The sequence below is a fragment of the Sphaeramia orbicularis genome, chromosome 10 (genome assembly GCF_902148855.1).
Source record: "Sphaeramia orbicularis chromosome 10, fSphaOr1.1, whole genome shotgun sequence".
NCBI classification, from domain to species: domain Eukaryota; kingdom Metazoa; phylum Chordata; class Actinopteri; order Kurtiformes; family Apogonidae; genus Sphaeramia; species Sphaeramia orbicularis.
In genome coordinates this window covers 30,124,545-30,142,053 of record NC_043966.1, presented here as the reverse complement: position 1 = coordinate 30,142,053, position 17,509 = coordinate 30,124,545, and the positions used below count along the sequence as shown (strand labels likewise).

The 17,509-nt window shown below is 38.8% G+C and overlaps 1 protein-coding gene across 3 annotated transcripts; it reads right to left on the bottom strand.

The window, feature by feature from the left end:
* Positions 1 to 149: 149 nt before the first annotated feature.
* On the bottom strand, positions 150 to 15,700 carry gfpt2 (glutamine-fructose-6-phosphate transaminase 2). Of its 3 annotated transcripts, XR_003936421.1 has the most exons (20): positions 15,543 to 15,700; positions 14,355 to 14,462; positions 13,361 to 13,468; positions 13,048 to 13,173; positions 12,079 to 12,137; positions 10,592 to 10,726; positions 9,610 to 9,671; positions 7,683 to 7,762; positions 5,965 to 6,082; positions 5,620 to 5,783; positions 5,206 to 5,301; positions 4,680 to 4,777; positions 4,416 to 4,536; positions 4,131 to 4,288; positions 3,783 to 3,897; positions 3,462 to 3,589; positions 3,147 to 3,314; positions 1,628 to 1,789; positions 1,162 to 1,305; positions 150 to 1,104 (listed from the first exon to the last, which is right to left on the bottom strand). XR_003936421.1 is itself a non-coding variant. In XM_030145373.1 (19 exons), the coding sequence occupies exons 1-19, from the start codon at positions 15,547 to 15,549 to the stop codon at positions 1,261 to 1,263; spliced, it is 2,058 nt and encodes a 685-aa protein (XP_030001233.1). In that variant the 5' UTR covers positions 15,550 to 15,700; the 3' UTR covers positions 150 to 1,260. The 3 variants fall into 3 exon arrangements, 2 of the variants coding, with proteins under 2 accessions (XP_030001233.1, XP_030001234.1); XM_030145373.1 differs by having other exon boundaries at positions 150 to 1,305; XM_030145374.1 differs by having other exon boundaries at positions 150 to 1,305; positions 1,628 to 1,792; positions 3,150 to 3,314.
* Positions 15,701 to 17,509: the final 1,809 nt, after the last annotated feature.

Sequence of the window (17,509 nt, the reverse complement as noted above, 5' to 3'; positions counted from 1 at the left end):
CACCAAGAAACTGCTATCACAATTTAGCCCAAATGAAAACTGAACAAATGGGTTTAAATAGAACTCACATTAATACTTAACATAAGTAAACAAAAATGTAAATTTTAAAGAGCACAAAAAAGAAGGAAAGAAAGAAAGAAAACAAGACATAGAATACAATGATTCATATTTATTGATTGAGAGTGCCTGTTAATATCTATAAAACATAAAATATAATGTACAATCATATAACAGATAAAAAAAAATCATTCCCACTCTTTACCCCTATAAAATAAAAATCAGATAAATACAGAATATTATTATGATAAACCCTTAAAAATGGCAGACCAAATAAAAGCATAATTAAAAGTCAGCACATTTTTTTCTTTTGCAGTTGGATGTTCCTTAAATAATTCTATTGTTTCTATGTAAAGACTGTCCTCTGTAATGGCAATACGTAAATAAGAGATCTGTCAAAAAAAAAAAAAAAATCTTACGTTTTCACATGTACTGACTTAAAAAACACAATTCTGTCAAACAGAACAGACATGTTTTAAATTAAAGTGAAATACTACATGGAGTAGAAACATATCAAGAAAAATCAAGTAATAATGTGGAAACTAGATAAAAGACCTTCCTTTAGGTGGATTCTCTTACAGACTGCTCAAAACATTAAGGATAAGGCACAGTGATTGTATGCATGTGCAATACATATGTAATTAGATTTAGAAACCACAGAAAAATAAGTCAGTAAATCCTACATTTTTTGTTTTGCAAAATACATGTAAATAAAAGCCGCCCAGTGGATAAAAGAAAATTAAAAACAGTCATGACAGGAATTACTTCACTTATCATTGTGTACATTCTTAATGCACATTTGGTTCTTCTATTGCACAACTGCAAAGACTTCAATATACCGTAAAACTGCTTTTGCCGCTGAATGTTTTGGCTCAACTCAAAAGAGAAGTAAGGCACAGTATGTTGCTTTGGTAATGTGGAATTTACTTTCAGAGATTGTTCCACGTGGCCTCAACGGTTCTGGCAGTGTATTGGTCCGACTTCACATTTTTCTTTTATTAAAATGTCATTGTGCCCTCTGTCACATTCTCCCACTTACACCCTCATCTACACACACATAGACACAACTCTATACTTCACACACACATGCATGCACATGCACACACACACACACACACACACACACACACACACACTGCATATTTAATTGCACTTTAACTCTATGCACTACTGCTCTTTCCTCTTGTGCTTTGTCAACTGTTATTATTCCACAGTCACAGACTTGGCCAGGTTTCTGGGACAGTCAACCTGGAAAAAGAGTAAACAGTTTGTGAGAGCAAATTACCTGTGATTAATGACTGAATAAAATGCCTTATATGAAATATAAAAAAAAACACAGTTTTATATCCTTAACTAGTTTAGACTGAATTTTTGGGGTGGGCAATATGGATATTATAATTTAATATTGACAGATAAAATAACATTGACAAATTCATCATAAGCATTTACTCTATGTTGTCTCTGCAAAATAGGTTAGAAACTGGAACATTACATAAATCCTGCTTTTTTTATTTTACAAACTGAAACACGACACGCACATGTTACATCATAAAAAATGTGTTACACTTACATCATATCCTCTCAGGACAGCCAAGTGGAATGACAGGAGCTGCAGGGGGATGACACTGAGGATGCCCTGCAGACAGTCCACAGTCTGTGGCAGCTCGATGGTCTGGTAGGCATTCTTAGTCACTTCAGGGTCATCCTGACAACACAGGATGATGGGTCGACCCTGATGGAGAAAAAAGCACAAATACTAATATTTAGATATCAGATTCACTTCCATGTCAAACAGCTATGACTAAATTATACATTTTCTACATAATCTGAACCCCTGCTGATGATTTACAAAGTTCATTCCAATGCTCTTAAACTGCAGCGTTTGCATGAGTTAGGGACAAAAATGCTAGAATGTGAAAATACTCATCCACTCCTAACCATAGACCATATATAAAGACAGAAAAAATAGACAATGTAACACCATAGTCTGCCACCATGAATAAAAGTAAAACCAAAATCACAGTTAGCAAGCTGATGTTGCTTTTGCTAGTGCATTATTGAAGAATGGACTGGTCCATCTACAATGCATATTACACATTTCCATCATTTATATTCTGGTTCTGAACTAAGATTAATGCACTGTAATTTAACAATGATAAGCAGTGTTTTGTTACAGAACAGTGAGCAGAGTATCGCCTCATTCACGCCATTTTTGTACAGACACAGGAATATTATCTAAAGACCTGAGACTCACTGTATTGACATGAACTGTGCACATGTTAAAACAGGACTCAGAACAAAGTAACATGGCAAAATAGCTGTAATAGCATAACATTTTAATTAGTGTCTATAAAATGCATCTACAGAAATAAGGTCTTTCCTATCACACCCTCCAGGACCCCTCTTAATACACGGTGGGTGAAAAGTAACCAGGCATTAGAAATTGCTTATAGAATTTTTAGTATCACTGAAGTCATGACAAAAATATTTTTTAAACAGACAACACTAGTGGAGATTTCTTATTTTCTCATTGTCTTATTTCTTGGAGACACGGATTCAGGAGGATCTCAGTGATATCCCAGATGACGTCCTTCAGAAGGTTGTTCATTCCATCCCTGGCCGTTTGAGGAAGCTGGTTGATGCCACCGGTGCTTACATTGAAATATGAAGATTTGCTTTCATTTTCCCATGTAATAAAGATCATGTGTCATTTGTTTCAATAAATTTGTAATAGGAATATTGATTTTATTACCAATTTTTAATGCCTAGTTACTTTTTACTCACCCTGTATATGAACGTACTTTTCTCATTAATGACCTATCATTTTTCACATCTACAACTAACCAACTTTTAATTTTAATATTCATTGAAGTTCATGAAGAACAAACTGAGTTCCTGCAGATGTAACTACGATCTCTGATGAAGTGAAACCTTTCCAATGACACAGTGGTCATTTTTATACTCTCCCTTACTGAAAAGACCTGTGCCTTGCCAAAGTCTTGCATCATGGGTTTGATTTTCTAAAGCCTGAAAACAAAGCCAAGAGGCAGGAATGGTTATTATAAAATATGTGTTTTCCTTGGACCTACCGCTCTGGCAGTGACTTGTTGTAGAGCGTTCTGGCACTTAGTGTAGCAGGCATCTTTCATGATGATCATGATGACTGGCATGTGTTTGTCTATGAGGGCCAGAGGACCATGCTTTAGCTCACCGGCCAAGATGCCCTCTGAGTGCATGTAGGTGATTTCTTTGATTTTCTGTATAAGAAAAAAAAATTATTATAACAAGAACCAGTTCAACACATTATATAACAATTATCATGGCCACCGAGGACCTAACATTTTTGTTAACATGCAAAGAAGATGCACACCATTCTGGTTCTGTGGTCTGGATTCTAAACTCACCAGCGCCCCCTCTAGGCAGGTGGCATAATTGAAGCCTCGGCCCATGACCAGGAGGGACTTCTGCTGATACAGTTCATTGGCGATTTCCTTGATTTTGCCATCCAGGGACAATACCTTCTTTGTCAGTTCTATGGAAGTTAAAAGACGAGGTATAGGAGTCAAGGTTAATGAAATACAAAACATATTAATAATATGATCATTTCTTTTCTAAAATTTGAGATACACAGTCAAACATATATCAGTTTGCATCCTCTGTGCTCATGTTGGACACTCAAATGGCATTTATCAGTGATTTATTCATGTGTGTGTGGGATGACTGACCTGGTAGTGCCTTGAGGCCACTGATGATCTCCAATCGTCTTTTCTGGAGGGAGAGCCTGTCCTCACTCATCATCAGACCAAACATGATGAGGGCCACAAACTGACTGGTATAGGCCTGAATCGCAAACACAAGAAACATTCATAATGCCAGGCAGTGTCGGCATGAACAAAGATATATTTTATTGTCAAATTCTATGCAAAGTAATGGTGATACTGCAGGACAGGCCACAGTATATTATGTATGAAAAACATGCTCCTGTTTTGTATAAAGTGTTTCTAGTATCAGTGCACAGTGCTGTGAAATTCACCATTTGGGAAAGCAGTTTGATGATTGGTTTGAATTCTTACCTTAGTGCTTGCTACTCCTATCTCAGGCCCAGCATTGATGTGGACCCCGCAGTCTGTTTCTCTACAAATGGAGCTGCCCACTGTGTTGGTTATACCGACTGTTAGAGCGCCACGGGCCTTGCAGTAGCGCAGTGCCATCAAGGTGTCGGCTGTTTCTCCTAATGGGGTTAAAAAGAAAGACTAAAACATCATATCTGACCACAATGAAGGCAACCCAAGAAATAAAATGATAATATAGTATAGTATAATATAGGTGAATTTTGTGTTTTGTTTTTGGGGTGTCACCTGATTGGCTGATGAAGAAGCAGACGTCGTCTCTGAACACTGGTGTGTTTCGGTCAAGGAAGTCACTTGCCAGTTCCACCATGACAGGCAGCTCTGTCAGCTCCTCCAGGATCTGTCTGGTCTGAAGACGAGTGAAACATCATCATTACCATTACTACTCCTAAACACAGAGTACTCACAAACAGGAACATCCAATTTTACACTCCGTCCTTTTATCAGATCAGCCATTATCAGATCAGATCAGTTTTTAGTGACTTTACTCACAGCTACTGCAGCGTGGAAGCTTGTGCCACAGCCGATCATGATAAGTCGTCTGCAGCGTTTGATTTCTTTCAGGTGATCCTTCAAACCACCAAGAATCACTGAGGAGACAGACAACAAAGCCGCATGTTAACCCTTCATACTGCATCTACTAGTGCATGAATATTAACATGAATATTACCCATGAACAAGCCTTACATGTTTAGGTTTGTCAAATTTAGCAACTGAATCAGAATAGTCAAATAGAAAATGTCTCTAAATATATATACTGTATATTGATACTTAAGATGTAGCTACAAATGAATTTATGTAGCTCTTAGTCTCTTAGTAGTTTCTCTTTTCGAAATTGGCTGTAGTATACACAGCACAGATTCTCTATGAAGAGGCTGAATAAGGAATCTGAATATGCTGAATTAATGATATTAATTACATCTTAATTTTAGGAATGGGTGAATAAAAAAGTATTTGAGGTATTCTTAATCCTTAATGGCTGTAGGTTATATTATAAAAAAAAAAAAAAACTACTAACCTGTATTGGTCTCAAAACAAATCCTGCCCCTCATAGTGTTCACCACTGAGTCTGGCTGCTCGAAGATCTCCTTTTGCATGAAGGCATCAAAATTTCCTGAAAATGGAGGAGAAAGCCCTTTACATTCTTTGATCAACACTCTGATCATCACACCCACACCAAGCCTTTTCTCACAGTAAATAACAGAAACGACAGAGGTCTGTGAGGAAAAATCTAGGTAATATTATGGTATCACATGCAGCCAGCAGGGGGCGAGCAAGCACAAGCCTACACATGTATACTGCAAGTTTATGTTGAGTCTTCAGGCTTCTAATGGTCTTCAAGATCTGTAATCGCTGGTATGTTTAGGTAATCTAAATATTTAAAGAAAAAAAAAAAAAAAAAAAAAGAGTTAAATAAGAACCACTATCTGACCTTTCATGATCTGTTGCAGTTCCATCTGCAGGGTCTGGATGGCCCTGACTGGATCCTCACCGGCCTGCCGGTTGATCCTGTGGATGGACAGTTCCCCCTTCAACACCACCGCAATGTCATCATCCTCCAGGTACAACACCTTGTTTGTGTGTTCGATGATAGCGCTGTTTGTCCGGACAAACACAGAGACCAAGACAGATAAACACACAATGTTATCTACAAGTAGGATGGTGAAATTGATGAAAGGGTGTTTTATATAAGCACTTACATAATTTTTTTGTTTATCCATCATATAAAATCATTAATTTGTTGACATAGGGCTGCCTGTATTAAGTGTTGTCTTACCTGGCATCAGAGGCAAAGTAAAACTCCACAGCCCTGCCTTCCCCCACAGAGTTGATAGTATTGGAGCAGTCAGGCCGATTATGGTTGTTCTTCTCCTGGAGTCCATCCTTGAAGCGAGCTTGTGGGGTCAAAAGTCAGAGGTCAAGGGTCATGGGTCGCACAGTAACTTTCAGTGACTAAAACAACCAAGATGTACATTACTCGTTGCCTTCCTCTGAAGTCCCAGATGTTGTCAGATTTCCACCATGGAAACTGATTTACCATGCTGTGCATTTGGTTCTGCAGTAAGATCTGATTTTTTTTTTTGTGGCTTTGACATCTGATTTAAAATTTCAAAGTGATCTTTTTGTGAGATAGCTGACTGAAGGTGGTCATACGTGGCAGATCTCCTGTCATGATGATTAATTAGTTTAATGTGAGGTGTTGAAATACAGCTAATACTGAATACATTTACTAAAAGAAAAGTCTTTTTCAGACATAAACAAGTCACACCCTATTTAATTCTCTGCTGGGCCTGGACCACCTAACACTTGGACTTTGGTCTGGTCTTACTTGAACAATTAGAACCATAAATTTTAAGCAAACAGATAAGACAGTTAAGGCACAGCACTAAGTATTGTTCAAACAGAAAAAGGACAACAAAACAAGCACGCTTTCACTGTAAATTCTGCCAGCGTAAGAAAATCTATGACTCTGTCTCTTTTGCACAAGGGAATCACATTCCTTGCTAAAAGCAGCTGATTGAGTTTCCAAAACACTAGTGCCCTGAAAATATTCAAAGAAACTCCTGGCAGTTATGAAAGAAAATGTCTTTCTAGGAAAGTTTTTCAATGTAATTATTGCACAATAAAAAACAGAAAACATCTTTTAGTATTTCTGCAGTTAGCCAACAGAATCATTTTGACAGAATTATGGGGATTTGCTGCACATATGGAGAAAACCAGTAGTTAGTGTGATCCTATGCTTAAGCCCAGTGAGAAAATGAAGAGATAAGGTTCCTTTGATATGGCACATGCTTAGGATGATTCAGTGATTTACGCATCTGAACATTTCAGGATGTATTAGTCTGTACACCCTGTACCACAATAACAGCCCAGTGGAGATAAGTCTGATTAAACCATAGCAGTTTCTTATAATGAGGAAATCATATGAAAAGACTAAAACCAACATTCTATTCTTATATTTACACTTGTGGATTTCATGCTAATACTTTGTAGCTAAGGGCTAATATACTGTAAGTCATTTATCAATGCCACAGAGCTCCTTTGTTTTCCAGAAAAAAAAATCAAAAACATATCAGTGAGACACACATTCGAAGGCCATTTTGTGACATGTTGTTTCCCAAGAATCTAAGCGCTGTATAGTTTATTTAATCCTACACTCAACATCCTAATGCAATAATACATTTCTGTTTTCATTTATTTAGGAAACACTTACCGAAATAAATAGAAAGTGTAGTGACAGAGATTGTTGATGTGGCACACTTTATTATTTTTAAGATTAAAACTGGTTTTAGAGCAGATCACATCAATTATAATGTATTCTGAATTCATTGTGAAAACTCTCTTTGGTGTCTATTAAATGTCACATCTATAGCTTTCTGTGGTGGGAATGTGTACTTTCAGACGGTGTCAATGTGAGAGTGCATTTAGGCGGAGGTTTAGGGTACAGTGTACTGTAAATGGATAGTGGCAAATAGGGAGAGGAACACAGCTCACCAGTGTTGTACTGGACAGGGATGTGTTCGGTTGACAGCTCATGCTCACTTCGCACACCAATGAGCAACGGACTTCCCCTCCTGCCGAGACAAGAATGAAGCAAGCAGAAAGGAAGGAGGAGAAGAAAAAGTGTGGGTTATAAGCTCTGTGAACACACAACAACTCAAATACACTCTGGAAATACACTTTGGAAATCTGCGATCCTATTCCGCTGTATTATCACAGACAAAACAAAGTTCGTTGGCTCTCCATATGATCGCTTTGTTCTTATTCCATGCAGTGGTCCAGACTTTTTCCACTTATTCCAAATCTTTTCTAATCTTGAGCATTAAACAGCTAAAATGGTCCTACATCAAGGATTTGCTGACATTTCCTGAAAACCTTGACTATTGGCTTACTTTATGTCGGCTTTATTGACTTTTTATGCAACAACACACAGACTTAATAATAGGTCAGGGTGTGAGGAAACATCAAACTGTTATCTGTACTGCAATAACAGTGGAAATATACTGTAAACATGGTGTGTATTGGACTATTATCTGCAAAATGCCTCTTCTTATTGTCATTCTGTCTCCTTTTCCTTTCTCGAATCCCTTGTTTTTTTTTTTTTTTCCTCTAGCATAGATGTCTCTGGGGCTCGGCAATGCTGACGTAAGACAGTTAGTCGTTTTAAGGGGTGTGGGTCTTGAAATGGGAGGCTTGCAAACAGAAACATGTGGTTGCTATCCAATACAATATTTACCCTGAGGGAGGGAGAGATGGGATGAATGGAAGGGTGAAGAAAAAGTAGGTCCAAGTAAGAGGAAGTGTGGTAAAAAGAATAAAAGACATAGAAGTTTATGCTTGAAAAGCTGAGAATTGAAAGTAAAGGTCCTGCCAGGAGGTTAATCCTTGACAACAAAGGGTGGGTCATGGCTTGCATCAGTGGATAATTGCTAACATCCGTCCATCTGTGAGACAATTCCGATCAATTACAGTAAAAAGTAGTAGTCTTTTCGCAAAGCGCGGTCTGCCTGTCCAACTTTCATCTATATCAAGTCCAGCAGGTTAAAGGATCATTGTGGTGATACACTTATCTGAATTTATTAGCAGGTGTGCCAAGCAATAGTCTTGTGAGCCCTACTCACACTGCCAAGCAACCAGTTTGCATAAGTTACAACCCACTTATCTGTGTTCATTTCATTGCCCTTCTGCCCTCCTCCTTTTCCTCTCCCTAATCTGTCTCTCTCCTGCGCGCCAACAAAGGCTCCCCTTCCCTGATCCATGACAGCTCAATGAACAAGAAAAGGTATAAAATAAAATAAAATGATGAGAGGTGATTAACAAGGAGTCTTGCTGGCAGGGGCACTTCCCGGAGCTGAAACAGGAAACTCTCAAGTCTCTCTCTGTTAATGAGTCACAGAGGCCGGCGTATGGCCAGCAAATGCAGAAGCCTGGTGAGAGAGAGAGAGAGAGAGAGAGAGAGAGAGAGAGAGAGAGAGAGAGAGAGAGAGAGAGAGAGAGAGAAGAGAAGAGAAGAGAGAGAGAGAGAGAGAGAGAGAGAGAGAGAGAGAGAGAGACGTGGGGAACCTGAATTCAACCTCTGCTCTGCTGCCTCACTGCCTGGGTCTTCAAACGCTGATAAGCCTGACACATGAGGCCGGACGGGAATTTACACACATATACGCACAAACAGTATAATCACCAATTATCGTAAGCGGCACATGTCAGCGTCATAACATGCGAAATGTAATGAACGTTAGCCACAATGAGTGAATCAAAAGAATCTCCCGAAAAACCATACTCGGGATTGCTTCATAGTGGCTGTAACTGAGATGACTCATCTCCAGTGAGACCCAACCACTGCAGAGATACGGGGTCGTAATTAGAAAGTGAAATGTCAAAGCATTGAGTGTGTGTGTACATGTGTGACTGTGTGCATACTAACCTGGTGGACACAGCCTCCCCAGGGAAATGACGGCTTTTAAATACCAGAGCGAAGGCCCCCTCCTGCGACATAAAGACACAGAGTTTACGTTAGTGTGATGGAAGACTGGAAATACACCAAGGAAAAGGAAGTGGAGGGCAAACAATCCAAAAAATAATATTTAAAGTGCATACATTTACAGCTACAAGTGGAGTTTGACAGAGTAAACGTTTTCTGAACACAAACAAACATTTCATCTGTGGTCCATTCCTGTGGGCTTTGGCAGTTGTAGAGAGGGTGTGGGTGAATGATGGGGGAAGAGTGGGGTACGAGGGGGCTTATGGGAAATAAGACCTCTATTGTATAACATCAGCTGTGTTTCGAAAGCAGTGACTGCAATGCTGCCTGTGGTGGGTAAAAGCACGACTGGCTGCGTTCCTGAGTGTAGTGTTGAAAGTGGGCCGGTATGTGTGGGACTCAAGGGTGTCAAGGGTCCAACTATGTGGTTCCTATTTCCAAATCCAGCATCTTTTACCTGCTCATTTATACTCAGGAGACTCAGAGTGAGGACGTCTGAAGTTGTGTCATCGGACAATGGAAAAAGGCATTGCTCCATCGCACGTTAAGAAAAAAAAAGACTTCAAGCAAATGATGTCACTTGTGATGCTGTTAAAGTGGTTGCCATAGAGACTGTTTTTGTGATGTGTACAGTGTTTTCATGGAGGAAAAGTAGTTTAAGATGGTGTAAAGTAAGAAAAAACACACGAGTGTGCATGACCAGTCAATGACACATTTTATGACGCTGAATAACATGGCGCTGTCCTCCATAGTAACCAGGAAGCTGATTGTCAAAACTTTCCATTTCTTAATATAGAGCAAACAACCAGGAAATACACTGTGTGTCTCACCTGACTTCACATTGATGAAAATGAAACTAGTTTTCTGAGGGTATCTGCATTGGTTTGGGTAAAGAGTGTTTTTTGTGGCATAGACATGTACTCACCAGCTGCTGGATTACTCTCTCTACCAACGTGGAGAAGGTGATGCTGTCGTTTTCTCGGTTGTCATAAACATACTTGATCAGTTTGGGGATCACTTCTGTGTCCGTCTCTGACTCAAACTCATATCCTTTGGTGATCTGAAGTCGGTGATGAGATAAAATGCAGATTAGGCTAGATTAGATTAGATTAGATAGAACTTTGTTGATCCTTTGGTATACACACACACACACACACACACACAAACACACACACAAAATAGCAAAGCTACCAGTGATTACTGAAAAAAGAAGCAGTGGTAAGAAAACAACGACAAACAACACATACTGGAATAAACAACAAACAACATAAACAACATTGCACCACAGGACTGCACAGTCCCACTGAGCAGAGGTATCTAAATGTCCAGTGCTCTGTCTCAGCCTTCAGGTGTACACCTGTCAGCCTCTTCTGTCCTCCTGCTACTCCTCCCCCTCCCACCAAGTGAAGAGTTGTACAGTTTAATGGCTCGGGGGACAAAGGAGTTTTTAGTTTTGTAGCACGTTGTGGAAGAGATTGCACTGAACTGCTGTTGGATAATTTTATGTAACTTTAAGAACACTTCAACCCTGGTTTTGTCACCAGAGTGGCCTTAGCAGAAAAGACAATGAAGAATGGTGTACCAAGTCATAATCATAATACCGATGACATGAATGTTTATTTAAAGGAACTGGTTTTAGCTCCATGATAAAATCTGTGAACAAATAACTTGCAGTGACCTCAGCTGAACTGATCTGGTTTAAGCAGACTGTACTGATTGTGTTAGTTCATGTAATATTCAGTTTTAATGTAATATTTTATTTGACTGGGCAAAATAATTATCTCCCTGAGGCTCTATATAAGGGTCAGTATAATACATGAGCAGTACTGATTGAAATTTGTTCTTAAAAAAAAAGAAAAATAAGATAATGTTCTTTACTGTTGTACATAAAGTTGGAATAATTTGTGTTTTCAGACACATTCCTCTTTTTTTCCCATTTATACACATCAGTAACCACCTTTGACTAGGTGCAACGATTACATACCGAGTCCCAGATACACATCTATCCAGCTGATATCATCATGTCAGCATGTGCTAATGTCAGCATATCAATTGCCTCCATATAAGTGCCAAGTTTGAAGTAAATTGAAACAAAATTGATGTTTTTATAGACATTTGAAATTTTGCCCATTATAACTAAATAGGGAAAAAAAGACTTTAAAAATTCATCAAAAATTTGAAGTTTGACCTACTTTTCCCAAAATGTAATGACACCTATTCTGGGTCACTGGCAATCCATAAAACCAGTTTGGTATGAATTCAACCAACAGTTTTGCTGCTACAGACATTTGAAATTTCGCCCATTATAAGTAGATGGGGAAATTATTATTTTTAAAAGTTACACAGAATGGAATTTAGTTCAAGTAGTTTCTTATTTCTACAGGGTTGACTCCTGATAATCGTATGACTTACCAGGTACTCCTTCAGCTCTTTGTAGTTGGTGATGATGCCATTGTGGATGACAACAAACTCTGTAAAAGCACAGATTTTTGGTAAAGATTAGAAAAGAGGTGAAATGCTGTTGAATGGTTCAGCTGCTGAAAAGCCACCAGCAGGTGTGTGGATGACACATATCTACATTTTCATCTATAATATTGCACATACAGTGAGTTAAAAGAACACTATAATTTATACCACACCTGCAATCTGTTGTGCAGCAAGTTATTGTTTTTATTGAGTGTTGCTCTTGGAAGTTCAAATTTACTTATCACTGAGCAACTGCAACATAGAGCTGTCATAGTAATGTGGAAGAACAGAACAATGCAAGAAAACACATACAACTAGAAAAGCACTCAGAGAGTGCAGACCTCCGCCAAGGCAGATCAGCCACCCCCATCACCACAAAAATTTTTATCATTTGTTCCTTGTGCTAGTATGAACATTTCCTGAAAATGGCATGAAAATCCATCCATAACTTTTTGAGTTATCTTGCTAACAAACAAACAGACAAACCCCGATGAAAACATAACCTCCGCCGTTCCTTGGCGGAGGTAACAAAAAGTACAAATAATATAATAGTGGATACAATAATTATTATAACAGGCTAATTTTGTCCTTTTATGTGATTAGCCCTCCAAGTGCATTTTAAGAGGATGCATATCCTGAGCTGAGCCAAGCTACATTGTGGACACACCCATGAATGAAGCACCTTAATGAAAGAAGATGTATGTACAATAGGTGCCTCAGGGTTTGTCATAGTACATACTGTATGTCATCTAAATTCTAATTGATGTTAAAAAATTACACATAAACTATCATTACAGTCTGACCTAGAAGTAATTAAAACCAGTTCTATTTTAAACATAGGAGTGAGCATTTATAGTGTGTGCTGTAAATAAATGAGTGTATGAACATGCAAGTAGCCACATTAGTACTTATTACCATTATCCTTGTCAGAGCGATGGGGGTGGCTGTTGACAGCGCTGGGCTCTCCATGTGTGGCCCAGCGAGTGTGAGCGAGGCCAAAATGTGTGCACAGCTCCTCATCCAGGTCCAGTGAGTCTTTCTCTGCAAAAGCAAAACACAACACCAGTTCCTTTACTAACACTAAAATGACACAACACATTCAGTCGTGCACGGAGGTTGGTATTCAGTAGATATATATGGAAGGCATTCAAGAGTATTAACAATGAGGGGTTTATATATAAAAAAAGCACTGATGAACAGGCTTTTCCCAACAGATTCTGTAACTTACTGTAAAGCTCCTCATCCAGAGCCTTCACCTTCCCCTTCTTCTTGATCAAACAGATGGTGTTGCTGTTGATGTCAGTGGTGGTCTTGCTATTGCCATCTACAGCAATGCCTGCAAACATATGAGTAAAACATCTGGTCCTATAGTGTCATACAACAAACACACAATGGGCAAAGAATAAAAGTCCACTATATCACCTTTCAGGAAGAGATATTAGAGACTTTAATTTGTGCACACATGTGATCCAGTATTTAATACCACAGCATGTCAGGTGCCAGAGACTGTTCTGTGGCTTCATCCGGCTCAAATTGGAAAAGCAAATATGAAGTTTATGGGTGTGTGTGTCTGATGCTTGTGTATACATATCAGCGTGTGAATGGTATCAGACACAGCACATGACAGAACAATCTGCCACGTAATTAGCTATACTTAAATAATTGATAATGTACCTTTGTTCTAGGTGTTACCGATCAAACCGATCTGTTTGGATTCTTTTCTTAATGAGCATATAATTATCATATTCTCTGGTTATTAGTAATCATGATTAATTTACCTGTATGTGCCCAACACTCTCATTTTGACTCACTAATCAAAACTGTACGTTTAAGAGCCTCATAAACTGTGACAGCCTTTATTGCAACATCCTTGATTTGCAAAAGAAATACTCCCCAAAAAGAAAATATTAGAAACAAAGAAGGAATCCCAGAGCAACAGACCGGGATCCATCATCCAAGACAGACAGACACAGGAGACCAATATAACAAAAAATACAACTGCAACTCAACTCAAGTTTTGCACACTTTAATATATTCTAGGTTTTATTTTTTAGCAGCTGACACACAGGTGCTGTTTGGGAGTACTATTAGCTTTTGTGCAAGGTTTGTGTGTGTGTGTGTGTGTTTGTGTGTGTGTGTGTATGTGTGTGTGTGTGTGTGTGCGTGTGCGTGTGCGTGTGTGCAAAAGGCATATGGCAAAGCTGTGAAGCTGAGTGTCTTACCTGCTGAATCGTACCCTCTGTACTCCAGTCTCTGCAGTCCCTTCACTAGCGTCTCAAATATCTCCTTTCTGGTGCGAGGCACTCGGTAATTCAGGTAGGCAAAGATTCCTTTTAGAGAGGGAGAAAGAGAAACAGAGCTTGAATCCTCTGAGATGCTTGACTCTGTAAGCAGAGTTTACACAACCAAACACACAGAAGCATCTTTTTAAGGGAGGAATCTATTTTAGAAAAAGAGGATAGTTGAATAAACAGTGTGGGTTTTGTGCAGCATTTACATCACTTTCTGTCTTTCCTTGATAGTTCATTAAGGACTGTGATGGCTGGTTGGACAAGTCAACTATCATCCTTCATTCCACTCTTTTTTTTTTTTTTTTTTTTGGTGGTTTATGACATTTAACTCACAGGAGCAACTAAACTCAAATGGAATCAAATTACAATTTAATTATATTCATTACTGGCGAAGATGCCTTCATATATTACATTTAGTAGTATAGCCTGTAGAGTGAGGTTAATTATAGTTGCATTCAAATGCTGGCTGTGTGCATGTCTGTTCAGGAATGTCGCTGCTCCACTCGTGTGCGCACACAGCTGGCCATTGACAGGCGCACATTGCGCGCAGTGTTGGATCCGCCAGGTAAGCAGCCTGCGGTAAACTTCCACAACCTTGGCCTCTTCCTTCAGGCAAAGCCGACAGACTGTTAAAGATTTACCTTTGGTTGTAAACGTTCCCTCTGTTGACTGGTCACATGTGTAGAAATGCAAGAAGATGCGACAAGAATTAATCTTTTAAAAACTAGCATTAGTGGATGGATTTGACTCATGCCAGGGTCAAGAATCCGAAAAATATGTGAATAATTTTATTCTGTGGTCGGTAGGTTTTGCCCGTTCTGTCTTTAAAATCCAATGAAAGCACTGACACGTAGCAGTTGTGCGTAAAACTCTTCCAGAATACACAGATGAGACTGGTGAACATTAAAATTAACACACAGCAAAAACCATACAAACACATTTAAGTTAGTGACAGTGTTATTTGTCATTTGCTCAACAAACTCGTTTCTTTGTATTTCTGTCTTATCGTTTCTCTTTTCTGTGCCTCTGCAGGATCCAGTCAGTACACACACCGTGCGTAATGCGCGTTAACCTCTGCGACATCCTGAACTAAAACATTACACATAAACGCAGCCTTACCGCACATGGCTCACGGTTCGACGCTGTGTCTTAACTTGAGGAAACCCGCTGGTACTTTCACGTTGGAGAGATGCTTCTGCTTCTGTCGTCTTAAATCCACGGTAACTGCACACTCCGGCACACTCCCACTGAGCATTTAACTGGTGTTTCCTGGAGAACCAGCAGCCCCACCTCCAGACGCCCCACCTCCCCAGTCCTGTTAACCACCGATCCCGTTTCCTTCAGGTGTTCACCCCGTCTGACATTTTTGGATAGGCGCCAAAGTGACGCCATTATTTGTCCATCCACCTGTTAACGTCAGAGTCTTTAGATTATAGGTTATAGTTGTCTTTCACATATCTGCCATGTAGGGACATTCAGATAATAATAATAATAATAATAATAATAATAATAATAATAATAATAATAATAATAATAATAAATCCTTTCTCTTACAGCTCACATTATAATCTTTAATTCCTCCGGTCAGTAAGATTATATTTTCAACAACCCTTACAAGTTTGTCAACGTGATTGCGCAAAAGTTACCACACCAATTTCCATGCAACTTGGCAGAAGGGCGGGACATGGGTCAAAGAGGAATGTGCCAAATGATGGAGGAAATCCAGCAGTCTTGGATCGTGGATCACGGAAAAGGGCGTTTGATTGACTTAGAATACTGTGGGCCCATGGCGGAGGTGTGTCTTCTAGTGCGTTCTTTTGCAGTTCATTTGTCATCTTGAGAATGAGGAAAAATAATACACCCGCCGCAAAAGTTAGTCAAGGGGTTTTCACACTGAAGAACTTATTTGAGTAATCTATCTCTGGCTTGTTTTTCTAATTGGACCATTTCCTTATGACCATATAAACATTTATGTATGTATTTATTTTGTGAACTGTGTTGTGAACATGGTGCAGTGTCCTCTCAAAAATGGCAGATCAGTGACAGGACATGTAATATGAAATAAGATGGAACGGGAAACTGCTATATTTTGCAATTTTATGCACTTGGGTATGATGTTTACTGTTGCCAGGTAACATTAACTTATACTGTTGTTACTGAAAGAATGGGTGAGAGGTTATTATGGTGAGGAGCAGGGATTAATGAAGTAAAAGGGTCACTTCTAGCTCAGATGGGGGTTAATTTGCCACTCATTCTATTCTTAGTATCAAAGGAATAAAATCTAAAAAAAAAAAAAAAAAAGGAATAAAATCTAGGAATTAAATTCTAACAATGTTCGACAGATCATACATCATTCATTTGTAAATGAAAAACACACTTTTTGATACTTGTAACGACCAATATCCATTCAGTGACTTGGTTTACAGGCCCATTTTCCTCAGTAAACTTGACATGACACATTTCCAGCGCATTACTTAAGATAAACTGGCATGTGAATACTTGCCACTACTATTTCAATGGTGATTTCAAGATAAGAGCATTTTAGATTTTTTTTTTTTTTTTTACCAGGCAATACACTGTTGCCCCTAAAGTTTGAGTAATTTTGTTTTCAGACACATTCCTCTTTTTATTCCTGTTCATACACACCCATAATCACCTTTCACCAGGTGCAATGATTACTCACTGAGTCCCAGTTTTACTTTGTCTACCGAGAATAAATCCTATTGTCACAATCATTTCATGAGAATTGTGAAAAAAAAAAATTTCAACTTTAATGATGGCAGTTCATGTGAATTAGTTTTGGGCGTAAACTGAGGGAGTTGTTCCACTGCCTACATTCTACTTCCTTATTGACTTTAAATATTTTATTGCCTCTGTCACATTTTCGCTCTTCCGTATCTCAGTTTATATAAAAGAAATCTCCCCTTATATATATCTTTTGTAATTTTTAAAAAACTGAGCAAACACTTATTGGCCAAATGAGTCAATAAATCAGGTTAAGAGGTCATACTCTCTGTCCTGTTCAGCACTGTTCAGAAACTGTAAGTCCAAATGAAGCAGCTTTTCAGTGATAACTTCTTGTGCTT